General features: G+C 46.6%; 1 protein-coding gene and 1 long non-coding RNA gene across 2 annotated transcripts; one reads left to right on the forward strand and one right to left on the reverse strand.

The window, feature by feature from the left end:
* Positions 1-743: 743 nt before the first annotated feature.
* On the reverse strand, positions 744-11,641 carry LOC121828828 (uncharacterized). Its single transcript, XR_013050749.1, has 2 exons — positions 11,585-11,641; positions 744-933 (listed from the first exon to the last, which is right to left on the reverse strand). It is a non-coding gene; the product is annotated as an uncharacterized LOC121828828 (long non-coding RNA).
* Positions 11,642-12,092: 451 nt separating this feature from the next.
* Positions 12,093-19,494, forward strand: LOC102911537 (uncharacterized). The gene is made up of 11 exons (XM_042276204.2): positions 12,093-12,434; positions 13,182-13,362; positions 13,533-13,634; positions 13,813-13,929; positions 14,368-14,484; positions 14,661-14,867; positions 15,646-15,704; positions 16,022-16,107; positions 16,458-16,632; positions 16,841-16,960; positions 18,095-19,494. Exons 2-10 carry the CDS (start codon positions 13,272-13,274, stop codon positions 16,898-16,900), a joined length of 1,014 nt encoding a protein of 337 aa, XP_042132138.2. The 5' UTR covers positions 12,093-12,434; positions 13,182-13,271; the 3' UTR covers positions 16,901-16,960; positions 18,095-19,494.
* Positions 19,495-21,912: the final 2,418 nt, after the last annotated feature.

A 21,912-nucleotide genomic window follows, 5' to 3' on the forward strand; every position in this document is an offset into this window, starting at 1 on the left:
GAGACGTGGCCTTTCCTGGATGGAGACAGCAGAGGAGGAGACAGGGGAGGAGGGGAGAGGGACTGGGAGAGGAGGATAAGGAGGAGGCTGCGGCCAGGATGTAAAATAAATAGATGAATAAAAAAATAAATAAAAACTAAAAAATAATCACCACGTATACAATGGAATACTACTTACCTAGGGGAAAACAGGAATACATAATATATAACATACAATACATAAAATATCCCATCATATAATGACAGGGACTCTATGATTCCATTTATATGGGGTGCCTGGAGTAATCAAGTCCCTAGAGACAGGGAGCAGGATGGTGTTGTTAGTGGCTGGGGGAACCTCTGGTGTTTACCAGGCCATGTAATGGGTATAGGGTTCCAGTTCTGTGAGGCACAAACAGCTCTGGATGCTGGGCGTGAAGGTGCTTAACACTACGGAACTATGTACCCTTCAAGTGGTGAAGCTGACTGAGATTGGGGGCACATGCTTGTAATCCCAGAGCAGGGAGATTATAAACTCTAGTCTAGCCTGGGCTACACTGCAGAACCCTATCTATAAATTAATTAATTAATTAATAATGAATGAATGAATGGATGAATAGCGCTGAGATGATGAGCTTCATACTATACGTATTTTACCACCGTTAAGATTTTTGTGCCGAGTTTCTACACATACTGTGACCCTTGCTGCCCCATCTTTGGGTGGGGTCCACTTTTTCTTTGGCTGAGATGTATCTCTTCTTCAGCTTCAGATCCATCTGGTGCCAGTTTTATTAATGGTAGAATGAAGTTCAAATAAACCCTCCTCTCGAGAAAAGACTAACTCCGGCACGCTGCCCGGACGACAGAAAAGGCAAGGACGCATGCGTCGGTGCAGAAGGCGCTGGGTACCGTGGGCAGGCTCAGTCCGCAGGTGATCCGGACACCAGGATTGGATCTGTCGGGGAAGACAGAGGAGCAGAAAGGCAGCCTTCAACCACATTACAATCCACAACATGTAGTATCACTGTCCTTCTGGATTCTAAATGTTTCTTTCAATGAGTCACGAAGGTTGACTGGCTGTTGGGTTTTAACAAACTAGCCGGGTTTTCCTTATATAGATTGTCCTCAGGAGACCTCTGGCGGAATGCTCTCTCCTCCCTCCTCCCCAGCAAGCAGCTGCTTCTTAGCATGTGTGTTTACAGAAATACCAGTAGTCATTGCATGTTCCTTGCCATGTGATTAAGCACTGCCATAAAGCCCTGGCTAGATTAGAAAAAGATCTTCCCTTTCTGAGACAGTGTGGAAGCAAGCTAGTGCCCATGATGGACCGCTTGTGCCACCTACTGGCCAATGGTAGTATCACATGTCGGATATCCGCCTACCCAGGAGAGGTAGCTAGAAAATGCAACCACCGAGTGTGCACACACACTGTGTGGGTACACACACACATGTGCATATACGCACTCACATACAGAATCATACGTGTTGGCATTATATCACACAGTGTATACTCAGCCATGGAGATGAGTAGAGTCTATTCCACTATGGCTGATGACTTTCGTTTACAGCGCTGTCCATGTAGCATAGGCCAAATGGTATCTCCTTTGACCGTTCGAAACAGTAGGTAAGAGGCTGGAGAGATGGCTCAGTGATTACCATCACTGGCTGCTCTTCCAGAGGACCCAGGGTTCAATTCCCAGCACCTACATGGCAGCTTACAGCTGTAATTCCAGTTCCAGGGGACCCGACACCCATGGCAAAACACCAATGCACATTTTAAAAAATGAAGAAGGAAACAGTATGTGAGACAAACTCCATTATTCTTATTTTAGAGGTGGAGAAGCTGGGACATGGAAAGGTTTGCTCACAGTATTAAATGTCCTTCTGCTTTGCCAATGGATCAGAAGCTTTGTTGGGTATGTATTGGGAGGAACTATAATGAGATTACTATTTTGTCCCTCTATTTTTTAATTTATATTATTATTTTATGTGTGTGGGTGTTTTACATGATTTTCATCTGTGCATCACTTGTATACAGTGTCCAAGGAGGCCAGAAGAAGACACCAGATCCCCTGGTACCAGTGTTACAGACTGTAGTGAGCTGCCATATAGGTGCTGGGCACTGAACCCTGGCCCTTAGGAAGAGTAGTCAGTGCTCTTAACACTGATCCATCTCTCCTGCCCCCTCCTCCATTTTTTTCAAAGCAAACACACCATTGTAAAGGTGTCTAGTGTACTCTGAAGAATCCAAAAGATCCTACTTAAGAGGCCTACAGCAGGGGCTGGAGAGATGGCTCACAGTCAAGAGCACTGGCTGCTCTTCCAGAGGACCTGGGTTCAATTCCCAGCACCCACATGGCAGCTCACAACTGTCTGTAACTCCAGTTCCAGGGGATCTGACACCCTCACATAGACATACATGCAGGCAAAACAGCAATGCACATGAAATAAAAATAAATAATTAAAAAATAGATAGATAGATCAATGATAGATTAGATAGATAGATAGATAGATAGATAGATAGATAGATAGATAGATAGATAGATAGATAGATAGATAGATAGATAAAGAGCCCTACAGCAATGGCAGCCCGTGCTTCGTTCCAGGTCCCCTGACAAGGTCACCTCTTTCCAGACCTCACATGCTGCATCAGGTGGCTACGTCTTTATTCCCTGCCTTGTTCTTGATATCAACAAACATGTGGCTAGTTCTCCAACAAAAATCAACTTTGCATCATGAAAGATTGCTACCACTGAGGCTATTCCTGCTCTGAGGCACCTTCACAAGCATCTGAGAATCATGCCAGCAAATATGTGAAAACTCCAAGTGTGACCATGTGAGACAAGATTATACCCGTGAAAATAAATGGCCCAACTAAAAAAGAAAAATAAAAACACTTCAAAAAAGTCAGTGGTGTCTGTTGAGAACGACAGTTGAAAGTTAAGGAAAGAATCAGTTGCAATGGCCGCCTCCCCTCTCTCTCTCTCCTGCCTCTTTCTAGTGGGTCGTGGGTCAACAGCCTCACTTGTCCTTATTGAAGAGAAAGGAATAAGACCCTCAGACTTATCCCGCTGCTTCCCCTTGGCATAGTTAACGGCATGTCTCCATCTAAAGTCAAGGCAGCCTCCTGCTAGTGTGAGGTAGAGGTGGCCACTCCTCTTCACAGCATCAACTTGACTGGAACACAGAACCTGGGATGTGGTCCACCTGCAGAGTGTGACCCCGGGGTGGGGCATGGCATTGTCTACTTACGAACTCCTAGAACTCCGGGTTTACCTGGGGAGAGCACAGATTCTATGTAGTAGAGATTTCAAAATAATGTCCATGTCAATATATTCGGCAGTTTATACCCATCAGCGCTAACTAGTGACCGTTTTCTTTCTTTTTCTTTCTTTCTTTCTTTTTTTCATTTCCTTTATTAAGAAATTTTCTACTCACTCCACATACCACCCGCAGATCCCACCTCCTCCCTCCTCCCACCCCCAGCCCCCTCTCTCAAGCCACCCCACATCCCCACATTTCCCAAATTAAGCTCTCCCATGGGGAGTCAGCAGAGCCAGGCACACTGAGCCTAGGCAGGTCCAAGCCCCTTCCCACTGCACCAAGGCTGCACAAGGCATCACACCACAAGCACCGGATTCCCAAAAACCTGCCCATGCACCAGGGACGGATCCCGATCCCCCTGACTGACTGCCCCCCAAAACAGTTTGTGCCAAACAACCGTCTTCCGTATCCAGAGGGCCTTCTAATTAGACATCTATAGCTGAACCCTGAAGACTGCTGTTGCTCTAAAGGGAACAAGAAAGAAGGTTGCTGGCCAAGGTTCAAGGTGGAAACGGGATGGAGATTCCATTTCCAGGAACCATTCTCATATTTTCAGTGGTGTGTTAAAGGAAGGCGTAAGAGTCCACAGGAAATTGGAAGGCAGGGCTAATAAAAAGTCTTTATATTTAATCTATCTTTCCCTCCCTCTCTCTCTCCCTCTTTCCCCACCCCTACTTCTCTGCCCAGTACCAACAGGAAACCATGACGGCGGCTCACAAGGAAGACCAGACATGATGCTGTCTCCTGACCCTGCCGCTCCAGTGTTCCTGCAAACACCAGCGCTTGGCTTTCTCCCGAAATGCAGCCGTCTTACTTTGTTTTCCGTGGCTGTGATAAAGACTGTCGCTGAAAGCAACCTGGGGAAGGACGGTTTTATTTCAGCTTACACATCCCAAGTCACAGTCCATTGAGGGAAGCCGGGGCAGGAGCTCGGGGCAGAACCCTGGAGGTGGAGCTGATGCAGAGACCATGGAGGACCACTCACTGCTTACTGTCTTGTTTCGCGTGGCCTGCTCGGCCTGCTCAGCCTGCTCTTATACCACCAGGACTGGCTGCCCAGGGGTGGCACCACTGGACCCTCCCACGTCAACCTTTAATTGAGAAAATGCTCCACAGACTTGCCTACAGGGCAAGGAAGAAATTTTCTCAGTTGGCATTCCCTCTTCCCAGATGACCCTGGCTTGTCTCAAGTTGAAAATAAATAAATAAATAAATAAATAAATAAATAAATAAATAAATAAATAAAATCTAACCAGGACATAAGGGAAAAAATAAACCAACAATTTGTTGGTGCTGCAAACAGTAATGAAGCCAGGAAATGGAAAAAAAGCAAGCGAGAAACGCCCAGGAGAGCAACCCACGGGAGAGAATACAAGGCTACATCCACCCACCTGGCAGCAAAAGGGAGCTGGGGAGCATAGAAATGCAGTGGCACCAGGAGAGGGCAGCATGGGCAGAGCTGAGCAGACCAGACCAAAAAAGACATAAACACTCAGCGACATCACAGAGGAAGCAACAGCCCGTATGACGACCTATGAAACCTCAGGCTCGCCCTCGGAAAAACAGCTATTCATTCACCGGGTGTTCTCTGAATGGAGACCTAGTGCGTACCAGCCTTGTGGACTAAGAACACACTATCCAAGTCAGCCTTGTCTCTGTGCCCAAGTGGCTCACACTCAAAGGGAGGAGTGTGAAAAAGACAACCATACAGTCATGCTCTGAGCAGAGTAGAATGTTCCAGAAAGGAAGCATGAGGCAGAGGTCTGTCTGAGCCAGGGCACCTGGACAAGAGCAGCTGGGAAAGCAAGGCTGGGGAAGTCACACTTACGTGGAGTGTGTGTGGGTGTCAAGGGTGTCTCAAGCAGAGGGAAAAGTCCTTGGAACGCTCTGAGTGCAAGACTCAGATCGTGACCATTGGATAGCTGGTCTAGGAGAGAGGCAGAAAGGAGCTGGTTTGGCCTTCAGAATGAAAATGTCACATGGAGACCCAGCAATGGGAGCCCACCGAGGACACAATCAGATCTACCCATGGAAACCACTCCAGCTTCCGGTTAGAGAGTGGCTTTAATAACAGGATAGGGTGAGCATGACACGATGAAGGGGCCAAGTCTGAATTCTTCCATCACCCCAGTGAAGGACAGGAGCCTTTGGATTTATGAGGCTCTTGGAAAGAAGAGGCAGGCAGGTTCAAGGTGATGGTGGACACATGCTGTGAGAAAGTGAGTTTCAGCACAGGCCAGTTTGAAGCTAGTAGTATGGACATAGTCTTGAGTACACCCAATGGGACAGGTAAGAAGCCACTATGGAGCATCAGGGCATCTGGTGTCCTCAGCACTGGAGTCATAAATGGAAAACAGAGCCGTGCAGGATGATGGAACCGAAATGAAAGAGAATACAGCAAGATAATTAGGGGGACCAGGCCCAAGACTATGTAGCATCTGTGTGGGTATGTGGGAAAGATGAGAAAGGACTCATGTCTTTGTCTCTTTTCTGTTGATGCAGCAAAATATCTGATCCTGAGAGACCTAGAGGTTTATTTGTTTCACAGTTTGAAGGTAGAACATCAAAGATTGGGCAGCCCCACCAATTAGACCTATGATGTCCTCCTGACATTTCAGTTGCGAGCCTAGCCTTTAATGGCTGAACCATCCCTCTTGTCCCCTCTGAGGTTCCCAAAGGAGCCAGTATTACAATGGCAGAAATATACTCTCCTGGAATCGTGAGAAACCAGACAGATGCAGGGCCTCTCCTGCTCTGTTAGAATGACTCTCTCTCAGAGAAAGTGGCAATCCCATGAGAATTACATCAACCCCTTCCACAGACCCCATTCCCAATGAAGTAACCATCTCTTAAAGAGACCATAACCTCTGAACAGAGCCTCAATGGGGATCAAATCTCCAGCACATGGCACTCAAGTCACCTCTAAGCCATAGTAGGCCACCAGGAATGTTGGAACATCAACCATGGTTAAAGGCTCCAAAGCAAAAGATGCTGGTACTAAGTAGTCACAAATGATAGAGCCAAGAAGTGCCTAGTGGGATGTCACAGTAACAGGGTAGCTTTAGAGGGCCCTTCCCCAGCCACCCAGCTAGGCTGACAATGGATAACAACACCTGATATAAAGTGAGTCATTAAAGTCTGTCCGAACACTGACTTACGCCTTCAAGACCTGTGTACCTTCCAGTATTCATGCCTTACATTGTGTAAGTGTGAAAACATACACAAGTCTGGGTAGCAGGAATGTCCCGACAGGTTTCAGGAGGAATCATTCCTTCCCAAGATTTCTCCCTTCTGCAGTAACCCAACAGTCCCTTCGCGGCACTGCGAATCCTGGGTGCTTATACATGGATTTGCTCACAAAGACACCGCCAATTGAGGATTGTATATTCTGGACATACAGATGCACCAGGAACAGTAAATGTGCTGGATGGTAGGGTGAGAGGTGAAGAGAGAAAGAGGAAAGAGAATTCGTGACGAGGATAAGACGTGCCAGTCAGAGAGCAGAGAAAAATCACTGTGTATGGGGTGGCCAGGAATGGGCTCACTGCAGATATGGTCCTGTCTCAGGCCTATTCACGGACCTTGTATTTGCCCCCCACCCCCACCCCCGCCACACTGTGCTTACCACGAGGAAATCTGAGAATGCAGAGGCCCGGGGGTGTGATAAGAACCAGTAGCTACAGAAGCACAACTCTTCTAGGCAGGGCCATTATACCCCAAAAGCCTGCCCTGGAGCAAACAGTCCCTCTGACTCAGCTCCACAGACAGGAACTGAAAAAGCTTCCCACCTTCCCTAAGAGCGGAAATCGCTGAGCTCCATACATACACCTGAGAGAAAATAACTAATCTTAACTCACTGAGCTGCTACACAAATGCCACAGGTCATGTCCAAGTGGGACATTACAAATTCCTCTCCAGACACTCTGCCACGTGTGATGGTGGTATTCGAAAAGCTGGTTTGAAGAAGCCAAGCAGCTGGCCATTTGTAGGAAACATAAATAAATTCCTGACTATTTAACATGTAAGATGGTGACATTTTCACAATTGAAATCATACCTAATCACATAGGTGTGCCCTCTGCAATGGTCCTATGCTGTCCAGGGATTTCTACACCGCAACAAGACTACAAAGCACACTGTCCCAATGTGGGGCACTCTAAACATGTCCCACAGGCCCCTGAGGTCCTGACAAGTCCCCATGGACCTTGGCAGGTAACCAGTGATCATGTTTCAGCCAGTCCTCCCAGGCACACCAAGGTAAGTGGATAAGGAAATGAGACTGTGTTGTGTTGGTCCAGGAACCAAGGATTCATGACTTCATACTCAATGCCAACGTGTTTTTACAGTTTACATCGCGGGACACCAGTACAAGCAGAGCACTGCTCTCCTCCCTCCCATTCTCCTGTCCACACATCTCTTCTACCTAAAGGAAGAAACACTCCTACGTGACCTTTTACACAGATTGATGATGCGGAGAGAAATGAGGCCTGCTTACACCATGGCTATGTTCTATCTGCTGGGCGAACAGCCAGCCAGCCAGCCAGGGCCATCTACATAAGAACACAGTAATAATAATAATACGTTTTAAAGTCTTTATGGCTTGTTGGGAGAAGCATCCTTTTCGAGGATTCCTACTGCCCAACCCTGCCAAGAATTCTCTCTCCCCTCACTCACCTGCAGTGACATCTCAGTTGGCACATGGTCCCTAAAAAGCCACATTCTCATTCCAAAGGTCCTTCGTCCATGTGCCAATAGTCTTCTTTATCAATGTTCCTTCCTCTGGCCATGTGCCAATGGTCCATCTGCCATGTGCCAATGGTCCATCTGCCATGTGCCAATGGTCCATCCGCCATGTGCCAATAGTCCTCAGTGTTCACAACCACTCATCCCTGTGTAATGAATGAGGCCTCTGTGCGACACCCCACACATACACACATACACACGCACACACACACACACATGCACATGCACACACACACGCACACATACACACAAACAATGAATCTGGATATGACTATGCTTTCCCTTTTCCATCCACTTACTTGTAACTCAGTCTGCAAAGTTTGTATAACCTTATAAAGAATGAACACTTGGATCTGGCTTTTCTTTCCAGTCTGGAGACCCTTGCCTGAATTTATATCGTAATGCTTACTACCTACTAGGAGTAGTTAGTACCCTACCCGTGCCTCTTGCAATGCTGAGGTTGAACACCTCTGATTGGTTTTTATTCTAGGGCAGCATATCAGATTCACCATCAGGCTAACCTGCAAGACTCCAGAGCCCACACACTACAGGGATGTGTGAGGCTATTGGAGTCTCGCTGCCTCTTACTTCTTCTCCATACCAGGCAGCCAGCACCATTCTAGAAGAGTTGTGGGGCTACAAGCTAGGATTTAGCATTTGGTCTAGGCCAGGCTGTAGCTTCTGGAGATCCAGGTCCTGTCTGGTGGTGGCCAAACAGTTGTTCACCTGGTAGTATGACTACAGGCAAGTGCCACCATACCCACCTCAGAAACAGGACTATGACAAAGGGGTAAAAGCAAAGAGAGCTTTGCCAATAATTATGCTGGAGCAAGAGCAATTCTACAGTGCAAACCTAAATCAACTCACACATCTCTCACATCTTCACAAACCACTGACAGTACACTAACCTGTACTGGGATGTGGACTTAGTGGTAGTCTTCAAAACTTTTGAAAACACACATATACCTCCACCAAACTAAATACATTTCATGAAAATGAACAACTTTGACTCTGTGAAAGACCTTATTGGGAATACACAGACGCTCTGGGCCAAGGGAAAGGCTGACAAATCAGACATCTGACGAAGGACTTGTCCCTAGGTCGTAGAAACCGTGCAAAGGGGGCTGGAGATGACTCTGTGGATAGGGTACGTGCTGCATGAGCACAAAGTCGAGAGTCTGGCTCTCCAGCACTCATGTAAAAAGTCCGGCTTGGTGGCCAGCTCAAAGAGGGGAGACAGGCAGATCCCGGGGGCTCCCGGGCTTACCTGCCCAGCCAACACAGAGAGCTCCAGGATCATTGAGAGGGCCTGTCCCCCCAAAATAAGGTGAAGATGCAATTGTGGAAGATGATGACATCTACCTCTAGCCTACACACACACACACACACACACACACACACACACACACGCACACACACACACATGCACACACGCACGCAGTCATAAAATTCTACATTAAAAAGGACACATTGGGGGGGCTGGAGAGACGGCTCAGAGGTTGAGAGCACTGACTGTTCTTCCAGAGGTCCTGAGTTGGATTCCCAGCAACCACATGGTGGCTCGCAAACATCTATAATGAGATCTGGTGCCCTCTTCTGACCTGTAGTCATACATGCTGTATACAAAATAAATAAATAAATCTTTAAAAAAAAGGACACATAGGTAAGTATATGGAAAAATTATCATTTACTATTAGAAAATGTCAATTAAAATAACAACGTAATACATGTAAAGTATAAAGTAATAATACCATGAGACCCTGCCTATGCAGTGAGCCACATTGCTCATCCACTTCTGATGTGAGAGCAAAATGGCAGCTGTCTAGAGCAGAGAACAGTGAGGTTTGCAAAAGAAATCTGCACTGCTGTGGCCTGAACCAGGATCCCAGAATGCCACGTGGTAGAACCTTTCTCCAGCACTCTGGGTGTGGTGGGACATTGAAGAACTGAGGGCTACTTGGAGGTGCTAGGTCTCTGAAGTAGCTGATTCTGGGGATCTTTGAAGGGGGCTGTGGGTTCTTCTTCTCTTACTTTCCAGCTATTATGAGGCAAGCATCGTGGTCTACCTCACAGTCCCTGCAGTGATGTATTACATCACCATGACAACACAGCCAATCAACCATGGACTGAAGTCTCCAAAACTGATAGGAAATTCACTTTTTGCATTTTTTCATTTTGCAGTGTAGGGGATTGAACTCAGGGCTTCCTGTATGCTAGGCAAGCACTCTACCACTAAGCTACACCTTCAGAGGCGTGCGCGCGCATATATGTGTATGTGTGTGTGTGTGTGTGTGTGTGTGTGTGTGTGTGTGTGTGTGCTTGCCTGCATGTGTGTGATGTAACATAGAGGTCCAAGATGGAGGACCATCTTGGAGATGCTGGTTCCCTGCTTCCACCGAGTGGTTTCCAAGGACTTAACTAAGTCATCAAGCTTGTTGACAAGGGAAAAGTCATCGGGGTGCTTGGCAGCAAGCACCTTTACCAGCTGAGCCATTCTGCCGACCACCTACCCTCTTTTTCACCAGACTGCCTCAAAGATTTTGTTTCATTGCCAGAAGGGTGACTAACCCCTGCATGTACCCATATGACCTTGGTGTACTAAAGAGGAATTAACTATTGGTTCTTCCAATTACTTAGATGGATCATGAATGTTGCTGAGGAAAAATGCCATTCCTGGACTATAAATTCCTCCAGTTACATAATATTGTCATGAGGAAGGGGACACAAAATTTAGAGTTTCAGACTGTCAGGTCCAAAAGAAACTCAGGACAAATGACTATCTGAGGCACCTGTTAGCACACCAAAGCCCATGCTGGCCTCCAGGTGCACTCAGTACCTGTGGCTCTTCTCACCCCACCCCCTCCCTAAACTCCTCCAGCTCATGGACTTCCCATCCCCCCTTCCTACATAACCTTGTCATTTCAGCCATTCACTTGCTTGGTCCTCTTTAGTCTTTCTCTCCTCTCCTCTCCTCTCCTCTCCTCTCCTCTCCTCTCCTCTCCTCTCCTTTCTTCTCCTCCCCTCCCCTCTTCTCCTCTCCCTCTTTTCCTCTCCTTCCCCTTTCCCCTCCCTTCTTCTCACCTTCTACCCTCCCCCCAACCTCATCCCCTCCCCTCCCCTCCTCCCCTCCCCTCCTCTCCTCCCCTCCCCTCCTCTCCCCTTCCTCTTCTCCTCTCCTCCCCCTTTCTCCTCCCCTCTTCTCCTCTTTTACCCTTCCCTGTCCTCTCCTCTCTTCCTCTCTCCTTTCCTCCCTCTCCCCTCCCCTCCCCTCCCCTCTTCTCCCCTCCTCTCCTCTCCTCTCTATTGCTCTCCTCTCTTCCCCTCTCCTTTCCTCCCTCTCCCCTCCCCTCCCCTCCCCTCTTCTCCCCTCCTCTCCTCTCCTCTCTATTGCTCTCCTCTCTCTCTCACTCCCTACCTCTCCCTCTACTCTCACGGCCTGGTCCAATCTGCTGGCCACGTTTAGTCTACTTCTTTCTCTCCCTGCTCTGAACTCTTCCAGATGCCTCTGGCCGTACACTCCTTCATATCTACAATAAATACCTTCCCCTCAACCATACACTGGAGCAGTCATGTCCTCACTTTACACACAGATGAAATTAATGGTTGCCAGGGATATCAGGGAAATAGAATCCTTTAAGAGAGAACGTGATGGCTCCTTGTCATAGATGTGTACATCATGATAGAGATCACAAATGCACATATGGTACATATAAATTCACAGAACTAGATAAAGACACATAAGTACATGCGTGTGAATATGGAAAAGCCATGGAAGGTTGGGGACCAATCTCCATCTCCCTGATATTGAACTGATCCTGAAAGTCATTAATATGAGGGAGAATTTGGAGAGGGCATGGACGATCTCTAGGTATGAGTTCTGACAGCTGCATACCAATCTTGGTATCAACATAAAATTGTAAAGATGATTTGATTGTAGCATGATAGTAGCTAAGGACAAGTAAGACAACAAAATGCACAGGATGACTAGCTTTGTACTACAGATGAGGGGTCAATGCTTAACCGTGTGTCTTCTGAATTGACTGTCAGGAACATACTTTCTGTTGCAATCTTGAAGGACTTGGTCAGGCACAAGGTGAAGTTTAAATGAATCAAGAGAACATCACTTGGGTCAAGAGAACATCACTTGGGTATGCAGGAGACACATCCCCTTTCCCGGATGCCCATGGCCTGTTCCTTGGCTGTGTTTCTTTAATAGACCAGAGAGTAAGTTCTGGTGGAATGGTGTGATGTCATCAGTGCCTTCAGAATGTTGGTGTTCACTTAGCTACCGCCAGTGCTCTCCTCAGAGCTGTGAGGCTGAGTTCTGGGTAAGCTCGGAGAAAGCCTTCAGGGCCTAGATCTTGAGAGAGCGGAGCAGCTGCTTACACGGGTGAGTGTCACCCAATGCCATGCTAGACTGAATGTCAGGGCTCGACTACGTTCCTTCAGAGAGTCTTGGAGGTGTCTGAGATCCCCTGGGAGTCCCCAGAAGGACAACTGGTGATATGATGGGAATGGAAACAGGTTTTTGAGAAGGGAAACAGAGCCCAGGAAGTAGTGGGAATGAAGGGAAGAAAAGTGAAGACAGGGAGGCTGTGGAAGAGGAGTCTTGTCACCCAATGACTGTCCTTGAGAGGGAGCCATGAGGAAGACGACGTGGGCCACATGGCTGCATGTTTAGGGGGAGTTAACAGCCTGTGAATTTACAGAGGTTCATAGAGATACGGAAAGAGGTGACGACAGAGAACATAGGTGTGTGAAGTCATCCAGCTGACCCCACGGGAAGCATGACTGATGCCCAGGAGGAGCTAGTCTTCCCAGTGGCACACCCACAGTGGCCTACCCACAGCCAAAGGACACATCCTAGGCAAGTCCAGAAATCACCTTCTCAAGTGTAAAGCAGATGAATTATAGTCTTCACTTGCAGATTACAAGACTACAGTGGGGTCTCCTTTATGCACTGATTAAGTTCTAATTTCATAACAAATCAAGAATGACAGGGTATAGCTCCATGGTAGAGCACTTCCCCAGAATGCCTGAAGCCCCAAGTTTAAGTCCATCACCACAAAAGAAAAATCTTCCAGCTACCATTAACTATGGAACCACTGTTGCAACTTTTATGACTATTTTGTTTTAGGAAAAGGAGGTTACAGGGCAACAGCCTGGGATTGGAATCAGTCTGAATCTTTCCTTGGTTTGCAAACCAAGACGACGACAGGATTCCTTAATGTCTGCACCGGTTCCCTCAGACACAAGACCAAGGCTTCAGAACCCAACGAAAGGTCAAAAGAAAAAAGTACTGGTGACAGCCAAGGCAGGTATGTATGACCCTTGGTGCTTTCCCCTTGGTCCCCAGACAAGTGAGGGGTGACACAGCAAGGCCACTGCCCCAGTCCCACCTTCCCCAACCACTCTGAGCCAACTTCTACAGGGGCATGGCAGGGGTGTCCTGGTGAGTCACACCCCTTTGTATTTATACCTACCATAGAAAGAAGACCAGAGATGTCAACTGTCTCCCCAAAGGTGCCCTGCAAGCAGAATGATTCAGGGAACGAAGTGCCAGACGACAGTGTTTGCTTGGCAAAAAAAGGTACATGGGAGGTCAATTCTAAGCCACCTTTGTAGATACGTGCACGTGGGGATTAGGGGCATTCCTTGGATATCTTCAGATGTTACATGCAGACCCCTCAACGTGTGTGAGAAGGGAAGAGCCAGCACTGGCCAAGCATGTCCCTCTTGTGCTCATGTCGGGGTCTCTCCTCCTGCAGCAACACAGGCCAGCAGCGTTTGGGCTTCCAGTGATGCTTCTGCAGGGGATGTCCCTGAGCAGAGATCCAAGAGGAAGAGGGCACCGAGAAAAAGGAAACCGGAGAATGTCATCACTGGTATGTGTGTGCACGCCCCTTGACATTCATGTCCCAGTGTGAGTGAAACAGCATGGCCACTATGCCTAGTCCCTCCCTCTTCCCAAACTGTCCTAAACCAGCATCTACAGGACCATGGAAAGGGGTGTTCTGGTGAGCCAGGAAATCCCTTCCTTGTTCACTTTTGTAGCTCTATCAGATAGAAGATCTACAAGTTCATTTGTCTCCTTGCTGGTGTCCTGCAGGCAGAATGATCCAAGGGTAAAGGCACCAGAGATGAGCTGGTGCTTGGCCAAGAACAGTACATAGTACCTCAGTTTCTAGTCTCCTTTGTGGATGAGTAGAGCTCGTTCCTCCCAGATGTCTTCAGATGTCGCACGGAATCATCAGAAGGGAAGAACACAGCCATGTCCAGGTTGTCCCTGTGAGGTGGTCATGTGGGGTCTTCTCTTCCTGCAGATCCAGGGACCTGCACCATTCTTGCCTCCAGCAATGCCTCTGCTGGGGATGTCCCCGAGCAGCCAGCCAAAAGGAAGAGAGGCCAGAAGACAAAGACACTGGCGGATGTCAAAGCAGGTATGTGTCCCATCATCCCTGGACATTCTTGTCTCTGTATGAAGAGCCAATTGCACCCGAGTGACTACTTGTTCCTCTGTCTACATGAAGTGATAAATTCCTGACTAATGGTCAGGAAGTTGCCAGAGTCCCCTTATGGCACATCCATGATGACTGAGAAGCTTTTGTTCCCACAGCTACCCAGGAGAGCAGCCTGCGGGCCTCAGGCCCAGCCACCTCTGAAGCTACCCCTGAAGCTGCCCCAGAGCTGAAGATCTCCAGGAGGAGGACGAAGAGGAGCATATGGACTGTGGACCGGATCGAGGGGACAAAACTCATAATAAACAAGAAGAGAAGACTCAGTTACCAACCCGAGGACCTTGAAGCCTTCTACCGACTTCTGGGTGGGTTCCCTGAACTGAGGACTGGACACTTAGGGCCAATTTTCAAAATTGAGAATTAGGTACAGGGAGCAGTGGTTCCAATTTCCCCACAGTGATCCTGGGCCACCTGGTTATGTGGAGGTGTCTCCTCTCTTGACAAGTCCTTGGAGAGAAGGAATCAGGCTCACACATGTATATGGAAGTAATGGTGCTTCTCTACTCACAGACCGACCCCACCACTAAGATGGTAGATAGAGGAGGGGGATCGGCAAATGCCACTGGCCCCTGCTTTGGGGATGCACTAGCAGGAAGATCCAAAAACAAAAAGAACCAAACATTTACAAAATGGAGATGCTATCAGCTCTCCATAGCTTCACAGGAAAGGTTCAGAAGGCCATGGCACCTAGGGGTAGGACAGGAAGAGACAGTAGAGCTCTATGAAACCAGTGAGGCACCAAAGGTCTCTCTGAGGTGATATCGGGCCATAGATCTGGGACCAAATGCGGCAGGTTGGGAACAACACCCAGGCAAACCACCCAATACAACATGCACCAGTCACAGACAATGATTTACTCTGTTTTCAATGAATTAAACAGACCATATACATTCAGTTCCTTGGTTTCCTCAGCCCTGATTCCAGCGTTCAGTGGATGACAGGAACAAACTATGTCCTTCTTCATCTCAGCTCAGGGGGAGAAGTCTGGAGGCCACACACTGCTCACAAAGCTTCACCCACAATCACACACTTGACCCACCAGATGGGAACTCCAAGTTCATCTCATGCTTGTTCTCTTTGCAGAGGATCCTGTGATCCAGAACTTCTTGGCAGCTGACATTTTCTTCAGGGTGACTGACAAGGTACCTATAACCTAAATAGTCTACAGTCACAGCCCTCGGGGGATGGGCAGAAAAAAGATGGTCTGTGAGCCCAGGATAGCCCAGGACTGCTCTCAAGAACAGAAGCAGGAGAAACGTGCTGCCCATCCCTAGTATATCCCCCAGATTCCTTTCAGGTTTTATAATCAGCTCACATCCACCAGAGCAAATGTATTCCAGCCCCCATTCTGTGTATCATTGGAGTATAATGATCCGATGCAGAAGGTCCAGGCCCCACTGAGATTGCTTGCCCCCTTGTCTGCTGCCTGCCTTCCCTCACCAGCCCTCTGTCCACACAGTACCTGCTGTCCATGGTGGTGGAGTACTTTGGACGACTTGGGCTGCCTGGACATCTCTACAACAGGATCCACTTCTTCCTGGCCCTGTGAGCATCTCCTGGGGACCAGTCTGTCCAAACCCCATTCCTAAAGCTTCCATCATGCCACTGGGACTGAGTGGTGACCCTCAGCCACAGAATAGTTGACACTTTCAAGGGACCAGGAGGGGAGAGAAGAGGGTCCTGACATCATGACAGTAGTTAAGAAGAAAGGGAAGTTTCCTTTTCCTGGGAAGTGAATGGGTCCTGCGGGCTTTGTATCAAGGATGCCCTGGGGATGATCTAGACCAAGGTCACCCTACACAGCCTGCTTCCCCACTTTATCTCTAGAGCTACATGCTCCCACCTGCATCTGGCTGTCACAGTTAGGGACATGTACTTCTCCCTCCCTATGGCAGGTACATCGCCTGTGACATGGAAGAGGATGACCCCATATCCAAGAGGAGCATCTTTCAATTCTTGCTGGGCAGAGACACATGGCAAGACTTGTACAAGGACTTCCAAAGGCTACAGAAGGAGTTCCTCCAAGTCATAGATTATCAAGCCTGGGTCACACGACAGGAGTGTGAAGAGGTCAGCCAGGGTTCAGGCAGGGGAGTGGGTAGACGGGTTCAGCCAGAGGAGTGGGGAGATGGGGTTCAGCCAGGGGAGTGGGTGGATGGGGTTCAGCCAGGGCAGTGGGGAGACGGGGTTCAGCCAGGGGAGTGGGTGGACAGGGTCCTGGCCAGAGAAGAACAAGGGTGGGCCCATTTCCTGGACTCACCTCTCCTCTCCCTTCCAGATCCAGAACCAGAACCCACACCACTGGGTCTGGAGCCGGGTGCGCCACAGCGCCCCTTAGCTCCCCAGGCTTGGGACACCATCAGCAGGGTCGTGGAGCATGGGGCTGCACATGAGCCAGGTGAGTGGAGGGCCTGGTCATGGGCTCCACATGCATGGGCTAGCTCTGTCCTCTGAGTCCCTGAAGCTGTATTCTGGGCTGTGTAGACATGGGCTGTCTTGGAGTTTCCTCTTAGATGGGAGCGTATGGGCATATGAGCACTGCTGAGGCACAGGAAGTGTTTAAATCCCAATTCTCCAACTGGATTGCATCACAGGACCATACAATCCATGACACAAGGTTTCAATTTGCATGTCCTTTTTGTTGGGTTTGTTTTTTAAACTCTCAAAAAAATTTTAAACTCACATTGTCTAGGCAACAACTCCTGTGTGAGCTCAGATGGCATTTAAAAATCTACCTAGATGAAAAACACTGGAGTACTCTACTCTGACGAAGAGACTCTCCCTGTGCGGTTCTTGGGAGAGAAGAGACATTCCATTCTCTGCTCCTAGGTCTTATGTTTAGCTCCCACATGAAATGAGGTTCACTGAGCTGGGCCAGTGAAGGACATCTTCAGGTCACATTTCCACAGACAACAGAAGTCATGGAGTCACTAGTCTCTGAAAACTGTGAGATTTCTGGGAAGAAAAAGAAACCAATGGGCAAGGACTTCTGTGAGGAAGTCACAATCATGAATGACATAGCCCAGAAACAACCCTGTCTAGTATCATACCCCGAGGTGCACTTTGTTTGGTTAAAATTTGCTTTTCTATTTGGATTTACTCTAAGTGAGGAGAGAACTCTAGTGAAATGCTTAAGGGTCTCTTCTTCCTGGCATACGGTTGTGCTAAAATAACCTACTAAATACCCTGCCACACTGCAGGGTGTGACAGAGCCCCATCTGTTCCATCGGGTAAAGAGTTAAGGGAGAATGATGAAGTCAGGATCCTGGGTTATAAGATAGACCCAGTTTGGCAGAAAGTTTACATCATCCCATGGACATTTCTAGTATAGTAAAACTCACCACATACATACACACAAGGGATCTCGAGATTCCAAAAGCAGCAGCAGTCATCACAGCTACTTCGGATTTGTCACTTGGAGCAGTGAGACATGACCATGACCTTCCATCGTTTTTTCCACTATGAACTTTGTGTGTGATGGGCAGGAGTTTGTCTTTTATCCTAACAACACTTTCTTTCCCTCCTTATACAGCTCCTGCCCACCCCTGCCATCTCCTCGCCTCACCCAGAGACCAGAGCTTTTCCCCATTATACCAGCACCCGCAGAATCCAACATCCAGTCCTGGGCTCTCCATATAGATTCAGGATGAAGGATCCAGGTTGAGCAAGTGCCTCAGCAATGTGAACCCAGAAGCCACTGTAGCCAGTGAACCTCGGGCTTCAGGGATGGCAGCCTCCAAAGGTCGACAAACCTTCATTGGATCCCGCAGCAGCTTGGAGGGGTCCAAGCAAACCATCATCTCCAGCAACTGAGGACAGATAGCTGCAATGTCACACAAAGTTCAGGAGTCCTGGACCAGAGGAGGAGGAAGAAGCCAGTGCAGGCTCTGGAGTGTAGCAGCAGAGAGGAGGAGTAACTCAAGTCAGAGGATGAGGTCAGCCCTGCCTACTGGGCAACCAATGTCTTTGGACTCTGTTGTCAGAGACACTCTCAAATAGTCTACTGGCTTCTCCAGCGATGTCTCATTCCAGATGATGGAGAAATCTCCCCAGGGGCTGATGGGAAGCTCTGAGACACTGAGTATAATGGTGTGGACACCTGAGGCCATTATCAAAGTTGGGTAGGAGGAAATGGGTCCCATGAAATGCAGGCTGTTACCACAGGGAAACAACCCAGCTTGCAAAGGAGAGAGCCAAGGAGCAGAAATGGGTGGGGAAGATGAGGTGAGGGGATGACGGTCTATGGGTAACCCCAACACTGGGAACAACATGGTGAAAGCTGAGGACCAGGAAAGATGGACGCACAGAGGACAAATAGGGCAGATCTCAGGGGTCACAGTGATGCTTACAGACTTGACAACTGCAAGGCAGACAGGATTTAAACCAAGAGAGAGGAAGAGCATATAAATTCAGCACATAGCTGACCATGTTCATATTATTTTGTTATATTGTTTTGTTATACTGTTTCCACTCTGATTTTTGTTATAATTGGATATAACATTTTTATTATATTTTGTTATAATATTTTGGCTATATTTGTTTCATTACAAAAATTTTGGTTAAATTTGGTTATATTGTTTTGGTTTTATTTGGTGTTCTATTATGGTAACATTATTTTGATTCATCAGCTTGCTTGTGGTATTTCTAGTACATTCATTCCTATGAAGTTGTTATTGCTACATTATTTGAGTCATAATATTTTGTTATATTATTTTTATTATAGTATTTAGGATACATTATTTTGTTAATATTATTTTTATGCCTTTTGGTTGTAATAATTGCTTGTATTATTTTGCTGATAATTTTGTTTGTATTACCTGATTGTAATGGTTTGGTTATATTATTTTGTTAGGTTATTTTGATTGTAAGATTTTGGTTATATTATTTAAATTACATTATTTCATGACACATTAAATTACATTGCATACTGAAGTTATACTATTTTCTTTATAAAATTTTATTATCACATTTCAGCAATACTGTCTTGGTTATATTATTTTGGTTGAATCATTTGGTTCTAACATTATATGGCTCATATTACCTGTGTGATACATTATTTGTATTAATAAAAATGAATTATTTGTTAGCACTCTGTCTCATAAAGCAAAATTCAGCTCATTGCTATTTGAGATACCAAAGTGATTCTGAAATGTTAAAGGCAAGGTTTGAGGAAGAGGGGCTGGCAGGTGGGCACCCCAAGATGAGTAGGATGCACATCTGGATTGCAAAGGAAAGAAGGCCAGGTCAGAGCTCCCCCAGAGACGGTAAGGACACACTGACAGAAGAGTCTCCGCTCTGAGCTCCTGCGAACCAGGAGGGTGGCTAGGCATTAAAACACATTCATCCACACAAATTCATCTAAAACTCATCTTATTGAAAATAAGGATGTGAGAGGTGATTACTATGCCTGATTTCAACACGCAGGGCCATGAAATAGATGGCCCAGGTGTAAGTCCACACTGACGTTTTTCTATCAGCTTAGTGGCTGCACATGAGTCTACTGATATTTTAATTATCATCTGCGGCCACACAGCCCTGCATTCAATGCCCAGCCAGCTACTCAACCTCAGCCTGACAGGTGTATTGGTCCTACAGCCTGACTCTGCCAAGGACACAATATATAGGTTTAAATTAAATTTCTATCATTCTATTTACCAACAAAGACTCAGAAGTCAGATGTAGGGGTGAAAACCTGCTAGTTCAGAGAAGCCGAGAAACAACCAGATGACCTTGTTTTTTGGCCAAGACTCTGCAAGAGCTGTGTCTCTTTCTTCATTCCAGAACCAAAGGGAAGCTCAAACCATAGGTTTCCCCGACACCCCCCCCCCGCCCTCCTTTCCTTCCTGTGTGTCTTCTCTACCAAATTGTTGGCTTTTCTGTGACTAATTCTGGTTGGCTGGTCACTGGCTCTGTCTCCTGATTCAAGGTAAACTTTATTGACAGTCTGGAATGTCACAGTGAGATCAAAATATTTCCCCTTTTTGTCTAAATAAAAAAGAAAGGTTTTAACTCTAACCTAGTAAAACTATATACAATAATTACAATTATTGGGGAAGAATTATATTTACAATATCCAGTCCCTCAGTATTTGGCAAATTTGGAGAAATTATTCCATTATCTATTCTATCTTTTGAGTCCAAATTTTCACCTATTTTCTGTCATAACTTGTATTACCATCCAAAAGCTAACTTTTTAGACCTAAAAACATCTTCTTAGATAAATAACTTTTTTATGTTCCTCAACCTTATAAACGTTATGTCCCTTATGTAAATTTCTTTTCTGAATTTGGTAACAAGGAAAACTATAACCATCTAGTCTTCATCCCCATCAAAGACATGATATACTATTACCTGAGTAGACAGGAAGTACAGAGTAAACAATTTCCAAAACTATAGAAATGAAAGAGCTGGTTAACTACAGTCACCCAAGGTTCCTCTGCAACACTGGGGCATCCATCTTCAGCCTACAGTCCTAGAATGTTTGACAGACTTTTCTATAAAGCAGGAATTTTGAAAGACTTTCCTACCTTGTCTTGGCCAAGTTTATCAGTTGTTTTCTTTTGTACCCTGCTTGTCCAATTTGGACAGAATACTGTCAGCAGTCAAGGCAAAGGCAGTTTCTTTGCCCAGTAGCTAACTTTGCCACAATTTACTTAAAGTCCATATAGAGGTTCTTTGATGTATCACCCTTTTGGAAGTAATTGGTTATTAAACCATCTTAAATGCTATATTCTGTAGGTCTCTGAAGTGTTTGAATATATCTCTGTTTGACCTTGAAAACATACCTACATGACTAAGTTTGACTGTTAAAGATGACTAACTACTAACTACTAATTTCTTAATTATCCTAAACAGCTTGTAATAATAGCCTTTAAGGCTAGAACTTTACATTACATTGTGTGATAGGAAAGTATACAGCTTATCTGTTGTCCTGTCTAGAATAGTCTGTGAGGCTGGACCATCTCAGCTAGCAGCTTTGAAGTTCTTCTGCATGTAGAATTTTGAGGAAAATGCAACAGAAGCATTCTGAGAGGCTGGATCACGTGGGCTGCCTGTCTTCATTGGTGTCTTGTCCCTCCCTTTTTATTTTGAAAACACACAAACCTTTAAAGGTAACACATACATCTGCATTAACACAAGTATGGAATGTACAGTGTGCACAAGTCAGCTAAAGATGACTCTCAGCTCTGTGTGTGAGCAGGTAAAAGACATCTGTCAACGTTGTAAGTTCGTTTGGACCACATACCCAAACAGTAATATAACTCTCTATCCATGCCGAATGGAAGGGTGGCATGTAATAATGTGTCATGAGGATTCTGTGGCTAACAAGATGTGTCATGTCTCATCCAGT

This window comes from Peromyscus maniculatus, chromosome 4 (assembly GCF_049852395.1).
Source record: "Peromyscus maniculatus bairdii isolate BWxNUB_F1_BW_parent chromosome 4, HU_Pman_BW_mat_3.1, whole genome shotgun sequence".
NCBI lineage: Eukaryota > Metazoa > Chordata > Mammalia > Rodentia > Cricetidae > Peromyscus > Peromyscus maniculatus.